At 42.5% G+C, this 14,387-nt stretch overlaps 1 protein-coding gene across 10 annotated transcripts in view; it reads left to right on the forward strand.

Annotated features, from left to right (window-relative positions):
- Nucleotides 1-525: 525 nt before the first annotated feature.
- Nucleotides 526-14,387, forward strand: part of CFAP70 (cilia and flagella associated protein 70) — a 115,228-nt gene continuing 101,366 nt past the window's right edge. For 3 of the 10 annotated variants that reach the window (XM_077946620.1, XM_077946625.1, XM_077946622.1), the window contains exons 1-4: nucleotides 526-557; nucleotides 5,131-5,233; nucleotides 11,584-11,682; nucleotides 11,871-11,950. Coding sequence is in view for 4 of the 10 variants with exons in the window: in XM_077946616.1 (XP_077802742.1) it covers nucleotides 5,171-5,233; nucleotides 6,428-6,614; nucleotides 11,584-11,682; nucleotides 11,871-11,950 (429 nt within the window). In the remaining 6 variants the exon portion in view is untranslated. Of the gene's footprint in view, nucleotides 558-630; nucleotides 768-5,130; nucleotides 5,234-6,427; nucleotides 6,615-11,583; nucleotides 11,683-11,870; nucleotides 11,951-14,387 lie in introns of those variants that run through there. The other 7 variants (XM_077946616.1, XM_077946618.1, XM_077946621.1 and 4 more) reach the window with 5 other exon arrangements.

Genomic DNA, 14,387 nt, shown 5'->3' on the forward strand with positions numbered 1-14,387 from the left:
TTTCCAGGTTGTTGCTATTGTGTTTTGCTATTTTAGCTCTTTAATGTTAAATTTTGAATATTAAAAGTTTGTATTAACATCATAAACTTCAGGTCTGTTTATTGTACAAATATTGAGCACCTAGAAGCAGGGTCATTTTGCACTCTCATCAACAGTGCGTGACAGGCTCATTTTTAAAATATTGCATATTTCACGCACAAATATTTAAATGATGTTTTCAAATCAGTTTAATAAAGGCCTTTTTCTTTAAACTTCCATATGCTTTTTTCCCTACTATTATGGAGAAATATTGAAATAAAAGAGTCCAGAAAGCAAAATGTAAAGATGGAAACCTGTGCACTTAACCCAAACGCTTGCCAAGGTAAAGCATCTGCGGAAACAGCAGGGACTCGAAATGACAGGCGCAGGCGCAGAAGCTCAGGGTCGCGCTCACTGCTCTAGTCCCCAGAGGGTTATCGCGAGTCTTGGAATAAACTTGCTGCGATTGCCAAAAGTAAGTTCTCGCGAGAGGTAGTTGGTTGCTATAGTTGTCAAAAACATAACTGAGGCTGCTGCAGGTAAGACAGCGATCCCTCCTGAAGAAACCCTCTCTTCCCGGCCTCCCCACCCCGGTCCTGCGGCCACACCACAGCCGTCACCCCGATCTTCTGCTCCCTCAGCTAAGTCCAGGCTGAAAACCCCGTTATTTAGACCGAAAAGCCGCTGGCCCGGCCAGGCGCGGACTCTGCCTCCAGCCCCAGCCCGGCGACCTCCACAGGAGCGCGGACGTAGGTCCTCCTTAACCGCTTCTCGTCGTAGGTCTCATTCCGCGCGGACTGCGCTTGTCCCCCAGACCAGACCCAGTCACATCGCCTCTTTCGTCCAACCTTTTTCTCACTGGACTCTCCCCTTGTAGCTTCTTCCGAGCAGATGACAAGAAATGCGTGCCTTGCCGGGGGCAACAAGAGTCCCCACCCTAGCTGCCCTGATCATAACTTTAGTCCTATTTCTTGCATTCATAGTTCAAAGACGACGCGAACGCCTCTTGTGTACAAGACATGGTGCCAGGCACTCGGGGCCCGTAAATATGCGTGAAGGTCACATGCCTTCGAAGGTGTAATTGAGCTCTCAGGACAAACGCTGCATATTAATAATATCATTTGTGCAGTGCTTCATAGCTTAAACAGCTTTAATATTTTAGGGGGTATTCACAATGTGAAACAGGTTGGAAGTTATCCATTTTACAGAAGGTGAAACTGAGGCTTAGAGAAGTTAGGCTTTTGCCCAGGGGCACATAGTTACTAAGTAGGAAAGGTCCTTTGAATACCCAGTCTTCATAAACAGGACAGCTTGTGGTAATGCCACAAGAGACGTGTAAAGTGCTAAATGAATTCAGAGGAAAGGCAGGTTTTTCTGACTGGGAAGCTTCATGGACTAGGAAGCATTTGAGCTGGATTTTAAAGGATGAGTAGGATTTGCTGTAGAGACGGAATGAGTAGAATGGGAGAGATCATTCCAGGGGGAAGGAAAAATGCAAAGGTTCAGAAGTGACTAAATGCAGGTGATCTTTGAAAAATACTAAGCAAGAGCATAAGCTAGAAGAGGGGAGTTGACTGGCACTGCAAGATCCTAGAAAGCCCTGAATGTAGTACTACATTTAACTACAGTTAAACTGTAGTGTTACAGTTTAACTTTGTTTGGTAGGTGAGAGGGAACAAGACAGTGGTATGATCAGATCTGTACTTTAATAAGGTAATTATCTGCTTGTCTCATCTCATTTTCTCCCTATTTCTTCTTACACCACCGCTGCAAGCTACTTGCTACTTGCTATGTGTGTTGTTTTGCCTCTGAACGTTTTAAAATCTGTTGCCTTTCTTGGAATATCCTTCCCTTTACTCTATTAAGACATAGTTCCAGGGTACTTCCTCCAAGATTTTCCTGGCATGCACACGTATTCTCAAATCCAGCTAGGTCCCAGCTTCATGCAGCACTTCCTTGCTGTATGATTGCTGGTATGATAACAAACTTCTCTGAAGCTCAGTTTTTTTCACTCAAACAGAGATTTAAGAATCACTTAGAAGGGAGGCTACGTTTAAGATAATAAATGTGAAGCACACTTGGTACACTGGCTATAATCAGTTAATTTCCTTACTTCTCACATTCTTTATATTTGTAAAAGAAAAAATAAATTTCCACCCCCCTTTTCCTCCTTTCCTCTGTCAGAGCACTTCTTCCCTCCCTTTCCTTCTTTCACTCCTCCCTTCTTTTCCTCTGTCAGAGCACCTGTCTCACAGATTATGACTCCTGGTCTAGTTACACATCTCTCGTCCTCACTAGATTTTAAATTTCTTGAGGTTAGAGAGTTCACATCTTATCTCTTGTATCCTCAGCACCCACCACAGTGCCAAGCTTAACAAAGTTTTTTTCAATGAGCAGTTCTTACAGAAGCGGGTGAGTTAGAGTGAGAAACTGGAGTCAGAGACACCAGTTAGGAGGCTTTTGTTACAGTCTAGCAGAAGGGTAATGAAGGCCTAATGCCATATTATTGAAAAGGAAAGAAGACTGATACAAAAGGGCATTTTAAATGTACATTTGACAAAGAAGTTGTCAGTGCCACTAAAGCCCTGAAACAGCCCAGAAATATGTTGTTGAACAAATGATCTGAGACTTTTAGGTGTCTGGAAAAATGCTGGAGTAGCTGAGAAGAGGCAGGATAATGATAAAGTCTGAAGGCTGTAAGATGTCGTTTTCTCTTTTGTATCACCAAATACACTTAGCATAGTATGTCCTCAGTAAATGTTTGAATTGAGTTAGAAAATAAGGCCTTTTCAACAGGCACAGTGGCTCATGCCTTTTAATCTCAGCACTTTGGGAGGCTGAGTGGGCGAATTGCTTGAGCCTAGCCTTCGAGACCAGCCTAGACAGCGTGGTGAAACCCTGTCTCTGCGAAAAATACAAAAATTAGCTGGGCGTGGTGGCGCATGCCTATAGTCCCAGCCACTCAGGAGGCTGAGGTGGGACGATCACTTGAGCCTGGGAGGTTGAAGCTGCAGTGAGCTGTGATCGCACCACTGCACTCCAGCCTGGGTGACAGAGTGAGAGCCTGAAAAAACAAAAACAAAAACCAAAAAAAAAAAAAAAAAAAAAAAAAGAAGGAAGGAAGGAGAGAGAAAAGACCTTTTCTAAAAAACAAATATCCAATTTATTTTTGAAATTGTTTGTGCCCTTAGTATTGTAAAATTGACAGTATATCTGACTAAATAAGGTATATATATTAAGACCTTTTCCAATGGACTACCATTTTATGTGGTTGCTTCTTTCCTGCTCTCAAAATATATTTTTGTAAAACTGAGAAGTTAAATAATGTTTGAAGGGAGCTTTGCAGATTAAAAAAAAAAAGGTTACCAGAGAACACTGTGAAGGATGTACGGCAGCAGTCCCCAACCTTTTTGGCACCAGAGACCAGTTTTGTGGAAGACAATTTTTCCACAGACTGGGGGCAGCGGGGATGATTTGGGGATGATTCGAGCACATTACGTTTATTGTGCACTTTATTTTTATTATTATTACATGGTAATATATAATAATTTAAAAAAAATATATATATATATATATATTTTGAGATGGAGTCTTGCTCTGTCGCCGAGGCTGCAGTGCAGTGGCGCAATCTCGGCTCACTGCAAGCTCCGCCACCCAGGTTCACACCATTCTCCTGCCTCAACCTCCAGAATAGCTGGGACTACAGGTGGCCACTACCATGCCTGGCTAATTTTTTTGTATTTTTAGTAGAGATGGGGTTTCACCATGTTAGCCAGGCTGGTCTCGATCTCCTGACCTCATGATCTGCCTGCCTTGGCCTCCCAAAGTGCTGGGATTACAGGCGTGAGCCACCGCGCCCGGCCTATGTATTTTTTTTGAGACGGAGTCACTCTGTCGCCCAGGCTGGAGTGCAGTGGTGTGATCTCAGCTTGCTGCAACCTCTACCTCCCAGGTTCAAGTGATTCTCCTGCCTCAGCCTCCCAAGTAGCTGGAACTACAGGCACATGCCACCACACCCAGCTAATTTTTGTATTTTTTTTTTTTTTTTTTTTTTTTTTTGAGACGGAGTCTCGCTCTGTCACCCAGGCTGGAGTGCAGTGGCCGGACCTCAGCTCACTGCAAGCTCCGCCTCCCGGGTTTACGCCATTCTCCTGCCTCAGCCTCCCGAGTAGCTGGGACTACAAGCCCCCGCCACCTCGCCCGGCTAGTTTTTTGTATTTTTTAGTAGAGACGGGGTTTCACCGTGTTAGCCAGGATGGTCTCGATCTCCTGACCTCGTGATCCGCCCGTCTCGGCCTCCCAAAGTGCTGGGATTACAGGCTTGAGTCACCGCGCCCGGCAATTTTTGTATTTTTTAGTAGAGATGGGGTTTCACCATATTGGACAGGCTGATCACGAACTCCTGATTCGTGATCCGCCCGCCTCGCCTCCCAGAGTGCTGGGATTACAGGCATGAGCCACTGCGCCCAGCCTATATCATGAAATATACAACTCACCATAATGTAGAATCAGTGGGAGCCCTGCTTGTTTTCCTGCAGCTAGACAGTTCTATCTCTGGGTGATGGGAGACAGTGACAAATCAGGCATTTGATTCTAGATCCTTTGCATGTACTCAGTTATAATAGGGTTCACATTCCTGTGAGAATCTAATGCCGCCACTGATCTGACGGGACACAGAGCTCAGGTGGTAATGCAGGTGATGTGGAATGGCTGTAAATAGAATTGAAGCTTTGCTTGCTTGCCTGCTGCTTACCTCCTGCTGTGCGGCCCGGTTCCTAACAGGCCACGGGCTGGTACTGGTTCATGACTCGGGCTGGGGACCCCTGATGTAGGGTATGGGAGGTCAAGGTGTTCCTACTTTGTCTTGTGAGACTTTGTGCTTAATGGGTTAGTTACCTGTATAAACATCTTTTAGTGCTAACCAGTGAAATCATCCTTGTGACCAGCTCCCTAAAGCACTGCCTGTCCAGCAGCAAAGGTTGGATGTGGGGAATAAAACAGTGCTGGACTATGGTATTTCCTTAGGTTCTCCCTGGTATTGGTTATGATGGAATATGGGTACTTTTGCAGCTCTGGTACATGAGGGGACAGGTTGATTCATTCTGTTTACAGAGACCAAAGAAAACCAGAGGGACTTTTCCCAGTTGGTGATATGGAGCAAGTGCCATCAACAGGCAGACTCGTGCAGATCACCGTGACAGAGGGATATGATTTGGTAAAGTTACTTTTGGAAATTTACAAAATCCTTAGTTTGGGAGTACCTGCAGGAGTAATGGAATTTTGCTTCATTCTCTACCTCCAAACCTCCTGGCTTTATATAGCAGTGGCATTCCGCCTCAGTGTTCCTTATTGTTAGTCTGTGATCTCCAAGTCACATTACTGTGTGTCTCAAATACTCGGCAATTTGAATACTAAATTTAATAGGATGAAAGAAACAGTGGTTTTAGTTTCCCTAGACAGCAGTTCACATATAATTTTTTCCCTTTCTCCTGAGAAGGATCTGAATTCTTCCAGAGTTTCCCTTGTGATTAATTCTATTTGATTAATTAAAACAACAACAACAACAATGTGATGTACTAAAAATTAGGAGTATAATGAAATGGGAAAATATTCAGTATATTAAGTTTAAAAAGATCATTTCAAAGAGGATGTAATTAATGAGCTCCACTTTGTTTTAAAATGCATATATAAAAATGTATCGGCCGGGCGCGGTGGCTCAAGCCTGTAATCCCAGCACTTTGGGAGGCCGAGACGGGCGGATCACGAGGTCAGGAGATCGAGACCATCCTGGCTAACACAGTGAAACCCCGTCTCTACTAAAAAATACAAAAAACTAGCTGGGTGAGGTGACGGGCGCCTGTAGTCCCAGCTACTCGGGAGGCTGAGGCAGGAGAATGGCGTGAACCCAGGAGGCGGAGCTTGCACTGAGCTGAGATCCGGCCACTGCGCTCCAGCCTGGGCAAGAGAGCCAGACTCCGCCTCAAAAAAAAAAGAAAAAAATGTATCTATGTGTGTGTGTATGGGTATACACGTGCACATCCATATATTCACAACAAAACGCTAGAAAATATATTCTAAAATGTTAATAATGCTTACATGTTACAGTAAGATTGCAGGTAATTAATTTTCTTTCTTTTAAAAATGTTCCTCAGTATACTTCTATTATCAGGTGAAACACAATAAATGTTGTTTTCAAAACTCCAACATAACAGCACTTAAATGGAATGTTGCATTTAAGTTAAACTAGATTTGTTTAATTATTTTTCTACCTATTCCTTTTGTATTTGTGATGTTGCTTGTTAGGAAAAAATGAAAAATGCTATTTAGCCCAAATCAAAATGGGTTGCCAGATGTGTAGGAAAATTCTCTATTTAAATATAATTGTAAAGTGGTGTGTTTCTGCCAACAGAAAGGTTTTAAAGGAGATACTCCAGTTACCTTTATTCGGGCAGAATTCAATCAAGTGGTTCTGGGAGACTCTGCAAAAATTACTGTTTCTCCAGAAGGAAGTGCAAAATACAACTTCACTAGCAGTTTTGAGTTTAATCCTGAAGGAGGAATCACTTTAGATGACCTCGCTCACAAACCTGTGTTCTGTAAGTCCTTGTGGTTCTAAAAATCAATGTCCTGATTGCCTTCTTCCCTATCATGTTGGATGGGAAAAGCAGAACCAAAACATTCTTTTAAACATGTAACTAAAATCATGAGAAAGAAAGGGCACTTCCTTTGTTCCCAGAAGCAAGGCAGGAACTGAAACCTGGAAATCTTGAACAGCTGCTGTTGGTGTGTATGTGTTAGTGGAAGTGTGCAGGGAGAAGGCAGTACTCCAAAACCTAGGGGCTTGGATTTTAATGCTCTCAGAAGGACAGAAAACCTTTGGCTGCTGTTGATGGGGGAATAGAGACTGAGATCACCTCCCCATCACAAGTTAAGATCTCAAAAAGTATGGAACAGGAAAATAAAATCTGCTTAAGCATCTCTGTCTAGATCCTGGGTAGAGAAAAAAGTCTTCCCTAGGAATAATCATAGGCTTGTACTAACCATTAAAGAATATATATGTTTTTAAAATACAGGAGGAGCATTTTTATGATAGCAGTTGGCCACATTCTAAGCGATAAAGCAAGTCCTACCATAGATCAAAGGATCAATAGCATACAGACACCTTTTCTGCCAAAATGTAACAATCAACAAAATTAGAAATCAATAACAAAAAGATAGCCAAAATACTATTTGGAAATTTAAAAACATACTTATGAATAATTTATGGGACAAATAAAAAAGTCATAATAAAAATTGCAAAGCATTTGGAAGAGATCAACAGTAAAACACCAAATATCAGAATTCGTGGGATATAGTTAAAGTTGTACTTAGAGGTACATTTATAATCTTAAGCGCGTTAATTAGAAATAAAAAGGATTAAAAGCAAAACTTTTGAGAAGATGGAATAGATGTACTTTTCTCTATTCCTCCCACTGAATACAACTACAAACCCTGGACATTATATATAAAAATAAGAGACCCTGAAAGGTGGAGAGAAGGAAACTTGGGACCTGGGGAATGACACAGTGGTGAGTTCCTTGGGTTTTCTTTTTGCCTTATATATCTCATACTTCTTGCTGAAGAAGGTGGCAACCTGGAGACACCAATGGGCACAGACCAAAAAAAGAAAAAGAAAGCAAGCCTGATAAAAGTCTGCTCTGGTTAGCCAAAAGACTATGAAAGGGGCAGCCTAATAAGACAGAAAAGTTTTAGAGAGTAATTCCTTACTCCAGCTAAAAACCATAGGAAAAAAAACTGTAGCCCCCACCCTCAATCAAGCTGAGTGGAGAGCTTAGACTTCCACTCTCACAAAGCTCAAAAATGAGATTCTCCATTACCCTAGTGATGTCAGAGAAGACCAAGTAGGGAACCAGGACTTTTATCCCCTCTGCTAATGATTCCCCTTCCCACCCCTCATAATGTTAGTGGAGACCACAAGAATCTTGCACTTCTCTCCCAAACTGTCAGTAACAAGGTGCCCTTTTGCTTCCCACTGGAGTGGTGTCAGAGGAGGCCTAGTTTAGAGTCAGAGCTTTCACCATCACCCAGGTGTAATGAGTCCACACCCACTGTGGTATCAGTGGAAACCAAGTAAGGAATCAGGACTCCAATTCCCCTGCTCAACAGTAATGAGGAACTGCCCACATCAGGTGTCAGCGGAGGCTGAGTAGGGAACCTAGACTTCCACCCCCAACTTGGCAGTAATGAGGCAGCATCTCCTTCCTTCTTCTGTTGGGGTGGTGTTGGAAAACGCCAGCTGAAAACAGAAGGTGTAAGTGAGATCCAGAGATTCATAACAACAGGAAAAGTCCAGGTTTCACCTGAAAGCCATAAGTCATTCCAAGAACTGGAAGATCTCAATTGAATTAAAAAAATGTAATGGGCCAGGAACAGTGGCTCAAGCCTGTAATCCCAGCACTTTGGGAGGCTGAGGTGGGTGGATCACAAGGTCAGGAGTTCAAGACCAGCCTGTCAACATGGTGAAACCCCCATCTCTACTCAAAATACAAAAATTAGCTGGGGGTGGTGGAGCGTGCCTGTAGTCCCAGCTACTCAGGAGGCTGAGGCAGGAGAATCACTTAACCTGAGAGGTGGAGGTTGCAGTAAGCCAAGATCACACCGCTGCGCTCTAGCCTGAGTGACAGAGCGAGACTCTGTCTCAAACAAACAAAAAACAGTGGCTGGGTGCAGTGGCTCATGCCTGTAATCCCAACACTTTGGGGCTGGGCGTGGTGGCTCACACACACCTGTAATCCCAGCACTTTGGAAGGCCAAGGCAGGCGGATCACAAGGTCAGGAGATCGAGACCATCCTGGCTAACACGGTGAAACCCTGCTCAACTAAAAATACAAAAAATTAGCCGGGTATAATCCCAGATACTTGGGAGGCTGAGGCAGGAGAATGGCGTGAACCCAGGAGGTGGAGCTTGCAGTGAGCTGAGACTGCGCCACTACACTCCAGCCTGGGCGACACAGCGAGACTCCATCTCAGAAAAAAAAAAAAAAAAAAAAAATATATATATATATATATATATATATATATATATATATATACACACACACACACACACACACACACACACACAAATTAGCTGGGTGTGGTGGTGAGCACTTTTAGCCCTAGCTACTCCAGAGGCTGAGGTGGGAGGATCACTTGAGCCCTTGAGGCAGGGGTTGCAGTGAGCTGAGATCACACCACTGCATGCCAGCCCAGGTGACAAAGTGAGGCCTGGTCTTGAAAAACAAACAAACTACCAAAATAAATACCAGCTGGATAAAATGTGGGTAAAAAATTAAATCGTGTAACTACCATAAGAAATCATGGAATTAAAATAATCGAGAGATGAAGCCTTTGTAAGTATTTCACAACTGTAGAAACCACAGAAAATGATATATATATATATTCATTAGCAACTGCAAAAGACAAGCTACAAACTGGATTACAATTTGCAATTCATTTCTAGACAGAAGGCAAATTTACCTTTAAAGAGCTCTTGCATATTAATAAGAGCAAGAATCTAATGGAAAAGTATATAAAACATATGAAAGGAATATGAAAAGTTCATGGAAAAGAAACTATAACTGGTCCTTAAATATATGGAAAAAATTTCAACCTGATTCTAATACAAAAAATAAAATTATGCTTAGATGCTATTTTCATCTGTCAGGTTACAAAGGTCACAGAGTTTGATAACATACCACATAGGTAAATATGTTATCAAACTCTATTATCCTTGCTGAAAACGCTGAAACTGAACCCAAGTAGGAAACACAGGAAATGAGAAACAAATTAAATGCTATGAGGAATAAAACGAGACAAATCTAGAACGTGTAACATTCTGTGTAACTATTGGCCTGGTGTCTTCAACAAAAGAGAAATGTTTGAGAGAAGAAGTATGTGGAAAGGGGGGACTGGTCTAAATGAAAAGAAACATGACAACCAAATGCAACACGTGGTCTTTGAGTGGATTCTGGTTTGAACAGACCAGCTATAAAATAAATTTGGGGATAATTGGGAAATGTTAAATATCAACTGGACACTAGATGAATTAAGGAATTATTTAATGCTATTATCACACACTTGCCAAATGTGGTAAAGTGATTGTGGTTTTCTAGGAAAATATCTTACTTGGGATTTGTGTATTTTGGTATTTAGGAGTAAAATGTCATGATGTCTGTAATTTATTTGAAAAGTACTTCAGCAAACAAAGAAAATATGATAAAAGTATTTGAGCAAACAAAGCTACACATGATGAAGCAAAAAAATTGTTAAATTTAGATTATGGTTATATGGATAGTTGTTACACTATTCTACTTTGTGTATTTGAAATTTTGAAATTGTTATAATAAGTGTTAAGCACACAGAGTAATGCTGCAGTGAAAAACTTTGTACATACTCTGCGTGCTACAGGATTACTCCAAAATGTGTCAAGCCTTATGGTAGGCAATATAGGGGATCTAGAGCAATGTTTTCCTTTTTCTTTTTTCTTTTTCTTTTTTTTTGAGACAGAGTCTCGCTCTGTCGCCCAGGCTGGAGTCCAGTGGCCCAGTCTCTGCTCACTGCAAGCTCTGCCTCTCGGATTCACGCCATTCTCCTACCTCAGCCTCCTGAGTAGCTGGGACTACAGGCGCCCGCCACCATGCCTGGCTAATTTTGTTTTTGTATTTTTAGTAGAGATGGGGTTTCACCGTATTAGCCAGGATGGTCTCAATCGCCTGACCTCATGATCCGCCTGCCTCGGCCTCCCAAAGTGCTGGGATTACAGGCTTGAACCACCTCGCCCACCCTAGAGCAGTGTTTTTCAAACTTCAGATTGTGACTTTTTAGCCATTCGTAAGATCAATTGATGGGCATTATGACCAGTAATTTCTTCTATATGAAATAGAATAGAAAATAACTAAGGATTTTGACCTAGTAAAGATTAATATTATATGAAGCTTTGTTATATAATCATATGTATCAGTTACTTTTTTTTTCTTTTCTTTTTTTGAGATGGAGTTTTGCTCTTGTTGCCCAGGCTGGGTGCAATGGCTTGATCTCGGCTCACCACAACCTCCACCTCCCAGGTTCAAGCGATTCTCCTGCCTCAGCCTCCCGAGTAGCTGGGATTACAGGCATGGGCCACTATGCCTGGCTAATTTTGTGTTTTTAGTAGAGACGGGGTTTCTCCGTGTTTGTCAGGGTGGTCTCGAACTCCCAACCTCAGGTGATCTGCCCTCCTCGGCCTCCCAAAGTACTGGGATTACAGGCGTGAGCCACTGTGCCCAGCCTCAGTTACTTTTATACACATGCATGTACATGATTATGATCTAAAACCTATTTCTTATTATAACTTGCAGGCAAAATGTTCAAAAGTCTCTGAAGTGGTCCGGTATTTTCCACCAGAAGTCACTGATGTTGATGCCTTCTTTACTTTCAAGTTAATTTTTTTTAACGTACATATCTTTGCCAATGCTTTGTGTGTTGCACCTTGGTTATCGGGTGGATGTTTTAAATGTCTCATTTTCTTTGTTTTGATTTTTCTAGTAACTGTGACTGAAGTTTTACCAAAGGAAAAGAAACAGAAAGAAGAGAAGACCTTAATTCTTGGTCAGGCGGTGGTGGACCTTCTTCCCTTACTGGAAGGTCAGATGTGTGCTTTGCCCAAAAGCAGAAATGGCAAAGCTCATAAAAACTTAGCCCCAGAGAGATATAGAAATTAGCCTCAATGAATTTGAGGCATTTGAGGGGTAAAGTGGGCACATTTATCGCTGCCTGCAGTCATCCCAACTTAACCCTTTCTTCTTTGGCTCAACTTGGGCTTCTTTTTGCAGGACAGAGTTCATTTCAAACAACAGTTCCATTGCACCCTGTGCAAGGCTCACCCTTAGAAACTCCTAGATCAAGTGCTAAGGTAATCAGAGTTTTAGCTCTCAACATTTCAGCCTGCCATTCAGTGTAACAATTCTGTCTGCTATTAAGGTTCAGTTCAGTTAAGTGTAATGCATTGGGCATTTTCTTTTTTTTCTTTTTTTATTTTATTTTATTTTTTTTTGTTGAGACAGAGTCTCGCTCTGCCGCCCAGGCTGGAGTGCAGTGGCCGGATCTCAGCTCACTGCAAGCTCCGCCTCCCGGGTTCACGCCATTCTCCTGCCTCAGCCTCCCAAGTAGCTGGGACTATAGGCGCCCGCCACCTCGCCCGGCTAGTTTTTTGTATTTTTAAAGTAGAGACGGGGTTTCACCATGTCAGCCAGGATGGTCTCGATCTCCTGACCTCGTGATCCGCCCGTCTCGGCCTCCCAAAGTGCTGGGATTACAGGCTTGAGCCACCGCGCCCAGCCGGGCATTTTCTTCTCACAGCACACTTAGTGTTAGATTCTGGGAGACAAAGATAATAAGGCGGAGTCCTGCTTTGAAAAGCCCACAATATACATATCATAGATTACAACCCAGTGTGGTTAAATGGTGAAGCGAGGCACGTGGGCATAGAGCAGGTATCAGTTACTTTGTCCACGGGTAGAGGCAAGGAAGGCTTAACCATGGAAATAACTCTTGAGCTATGTCCTGATGGATCAAATAGTATATGAAAGCACCTCATATACTTTAGGGCATGGTAGCATGCCTCTCACTGAAAATTTCTAATCCAACAGTTCTAGCCCAGACCCCTTTCGGGAATTCTAGAGTATCAGACTTTATAAGCACCTACTGTATACCTCTATAATGTTATCTCATAGGCACCTAAAACTCAACATTCCAAAACGGAACTCAGTATCTTCCCTGAAACCTACTCTTCCTTTTATCTTAGTTTTTTGACTAGTGGCATCACCCATCCATGAAATCATGGAACATAGAACCTAAATTATATCTATGACTGTTCCCTCAGACCCTAACTACAGCCAATCCTCAAATCTGCCTTTCACCAAATCCTGCCTTTTCCATCTTCTAAGTGTCTTTAGGTTTTCTTTTTGGCTTCATTCCTACTCTTTTGCCTTATTATCTCTCACTTGGATAGTTACAAATAGCCTTGTACCTACCTTTACCTCCCTCTAGTTCAGCCTCCCCATGGCTTGCACAATGATTTAAAAGTGAATCTGATCTTATCTCTTCCCCTACTTAGTACTGTGTAGTTCATGGATTCACCCGCTGCTTACAAGTTAAGGTCCAGATTGCTTAGCAGGGATACAGCATCCTTTATAATGGAAGCCTCCCCCTTCAACCTCATCTCTCATTACTCCTTTCCTTATATTAATACTTCAAGTTCCAGAATCCTGAATTACTTACATATACCTAAATGGAAGATACCATACTGTTCCAATCCCTCTTTACATAGACTGTTTTTGCCCCCTAAGACCAGCCAAGTGCAGTAGTGAGACACGGGAAAGAATAGAACAAAGAATTTGATCTGTAACTGACTGCGAACAGTCAGTTGAAATAACTCACTACCTTTGGACCAGCCCACAAAAACTGTTCTTATCCAGAATGGTTTTTTCTTTCCTTCCTCTGCTAATCCAGGTTGTAAATGCCTATTTATCCTATAAATGTCAACCCAGCCAAATAATTATTCACTGCCTCCTTGGTTTCCTTGACTGCAGCATTTTGTACAGGTCTCTAGTATAGATTTCGCATAAATCTTGGCACTATGACATGAGTTCTATGTTGAAAGGAACTATGTCTTCTTTGTCTTTATATCCCTAGTGATGGAGCAGAGTGCCTAGCATTCGATACACATTCTTTTTTTTTGAGATGGAGTTTTGCTCTTGTTGCCCAGCCTGGAGTGCAACGGTATGATCTCAGCTCACTGCAACCTTCACTTCCTGGGTTCAAGCGATTCTCCTGCCTCAGCCTACCGAGTACCTGGGATTACAGGCACCCACCACTCTGCCCGATTAATTTTTATGTATATTCTCTTTTAGTAGAGATGGGGTTTCACCATGTTGGCCAGGCTGGTCTCAAACTCCTGACCTCAGGTAATATGCCTGCCCTGGCCTCCCAAAGTGCTGGGATTACAGGCGAGAGCCTACCTTGCCCAGCCTCAATACACATTTAAAACCTACTTTGTATGTATCCTGAGTGAAAATGTCAGAGGTATACACATATATGTCTATACCTATTTATGTGGAATATATACATATCTATCAGAAAAAAAAATTTTCTTATTACAAAGCATTACATTTAAATTACAAAAATAGGCCGGGTGCGGTGGTTCATGCCTGTAATCCCAGGACTTTGGGAGGCTGAGGCGGGCGAATCACGAGGTCAGGAGTTCAAGACCAGCCTGGCCAATATGTTGAAACCCCGTCTCTACTAAAAATACAAAGATCAGCTGAGCGTGGTGGTGTGCGCCTGTACTC

This window comes from Macaca mulatta, chromosome 9 (genome assembly GCF_049350105.2).
Source record: "Macaca mulatta isolate MMU2019108-1 chromosome 9, T2T-MMU8v2.0, whole genome shotgun sequence".
NCBI classification, from domain to species: Eukaryota; Metazoa; Chordata; class Mammalia; order Primates; family Cercopithecidae; genus Macaca; species Macaca mulatta.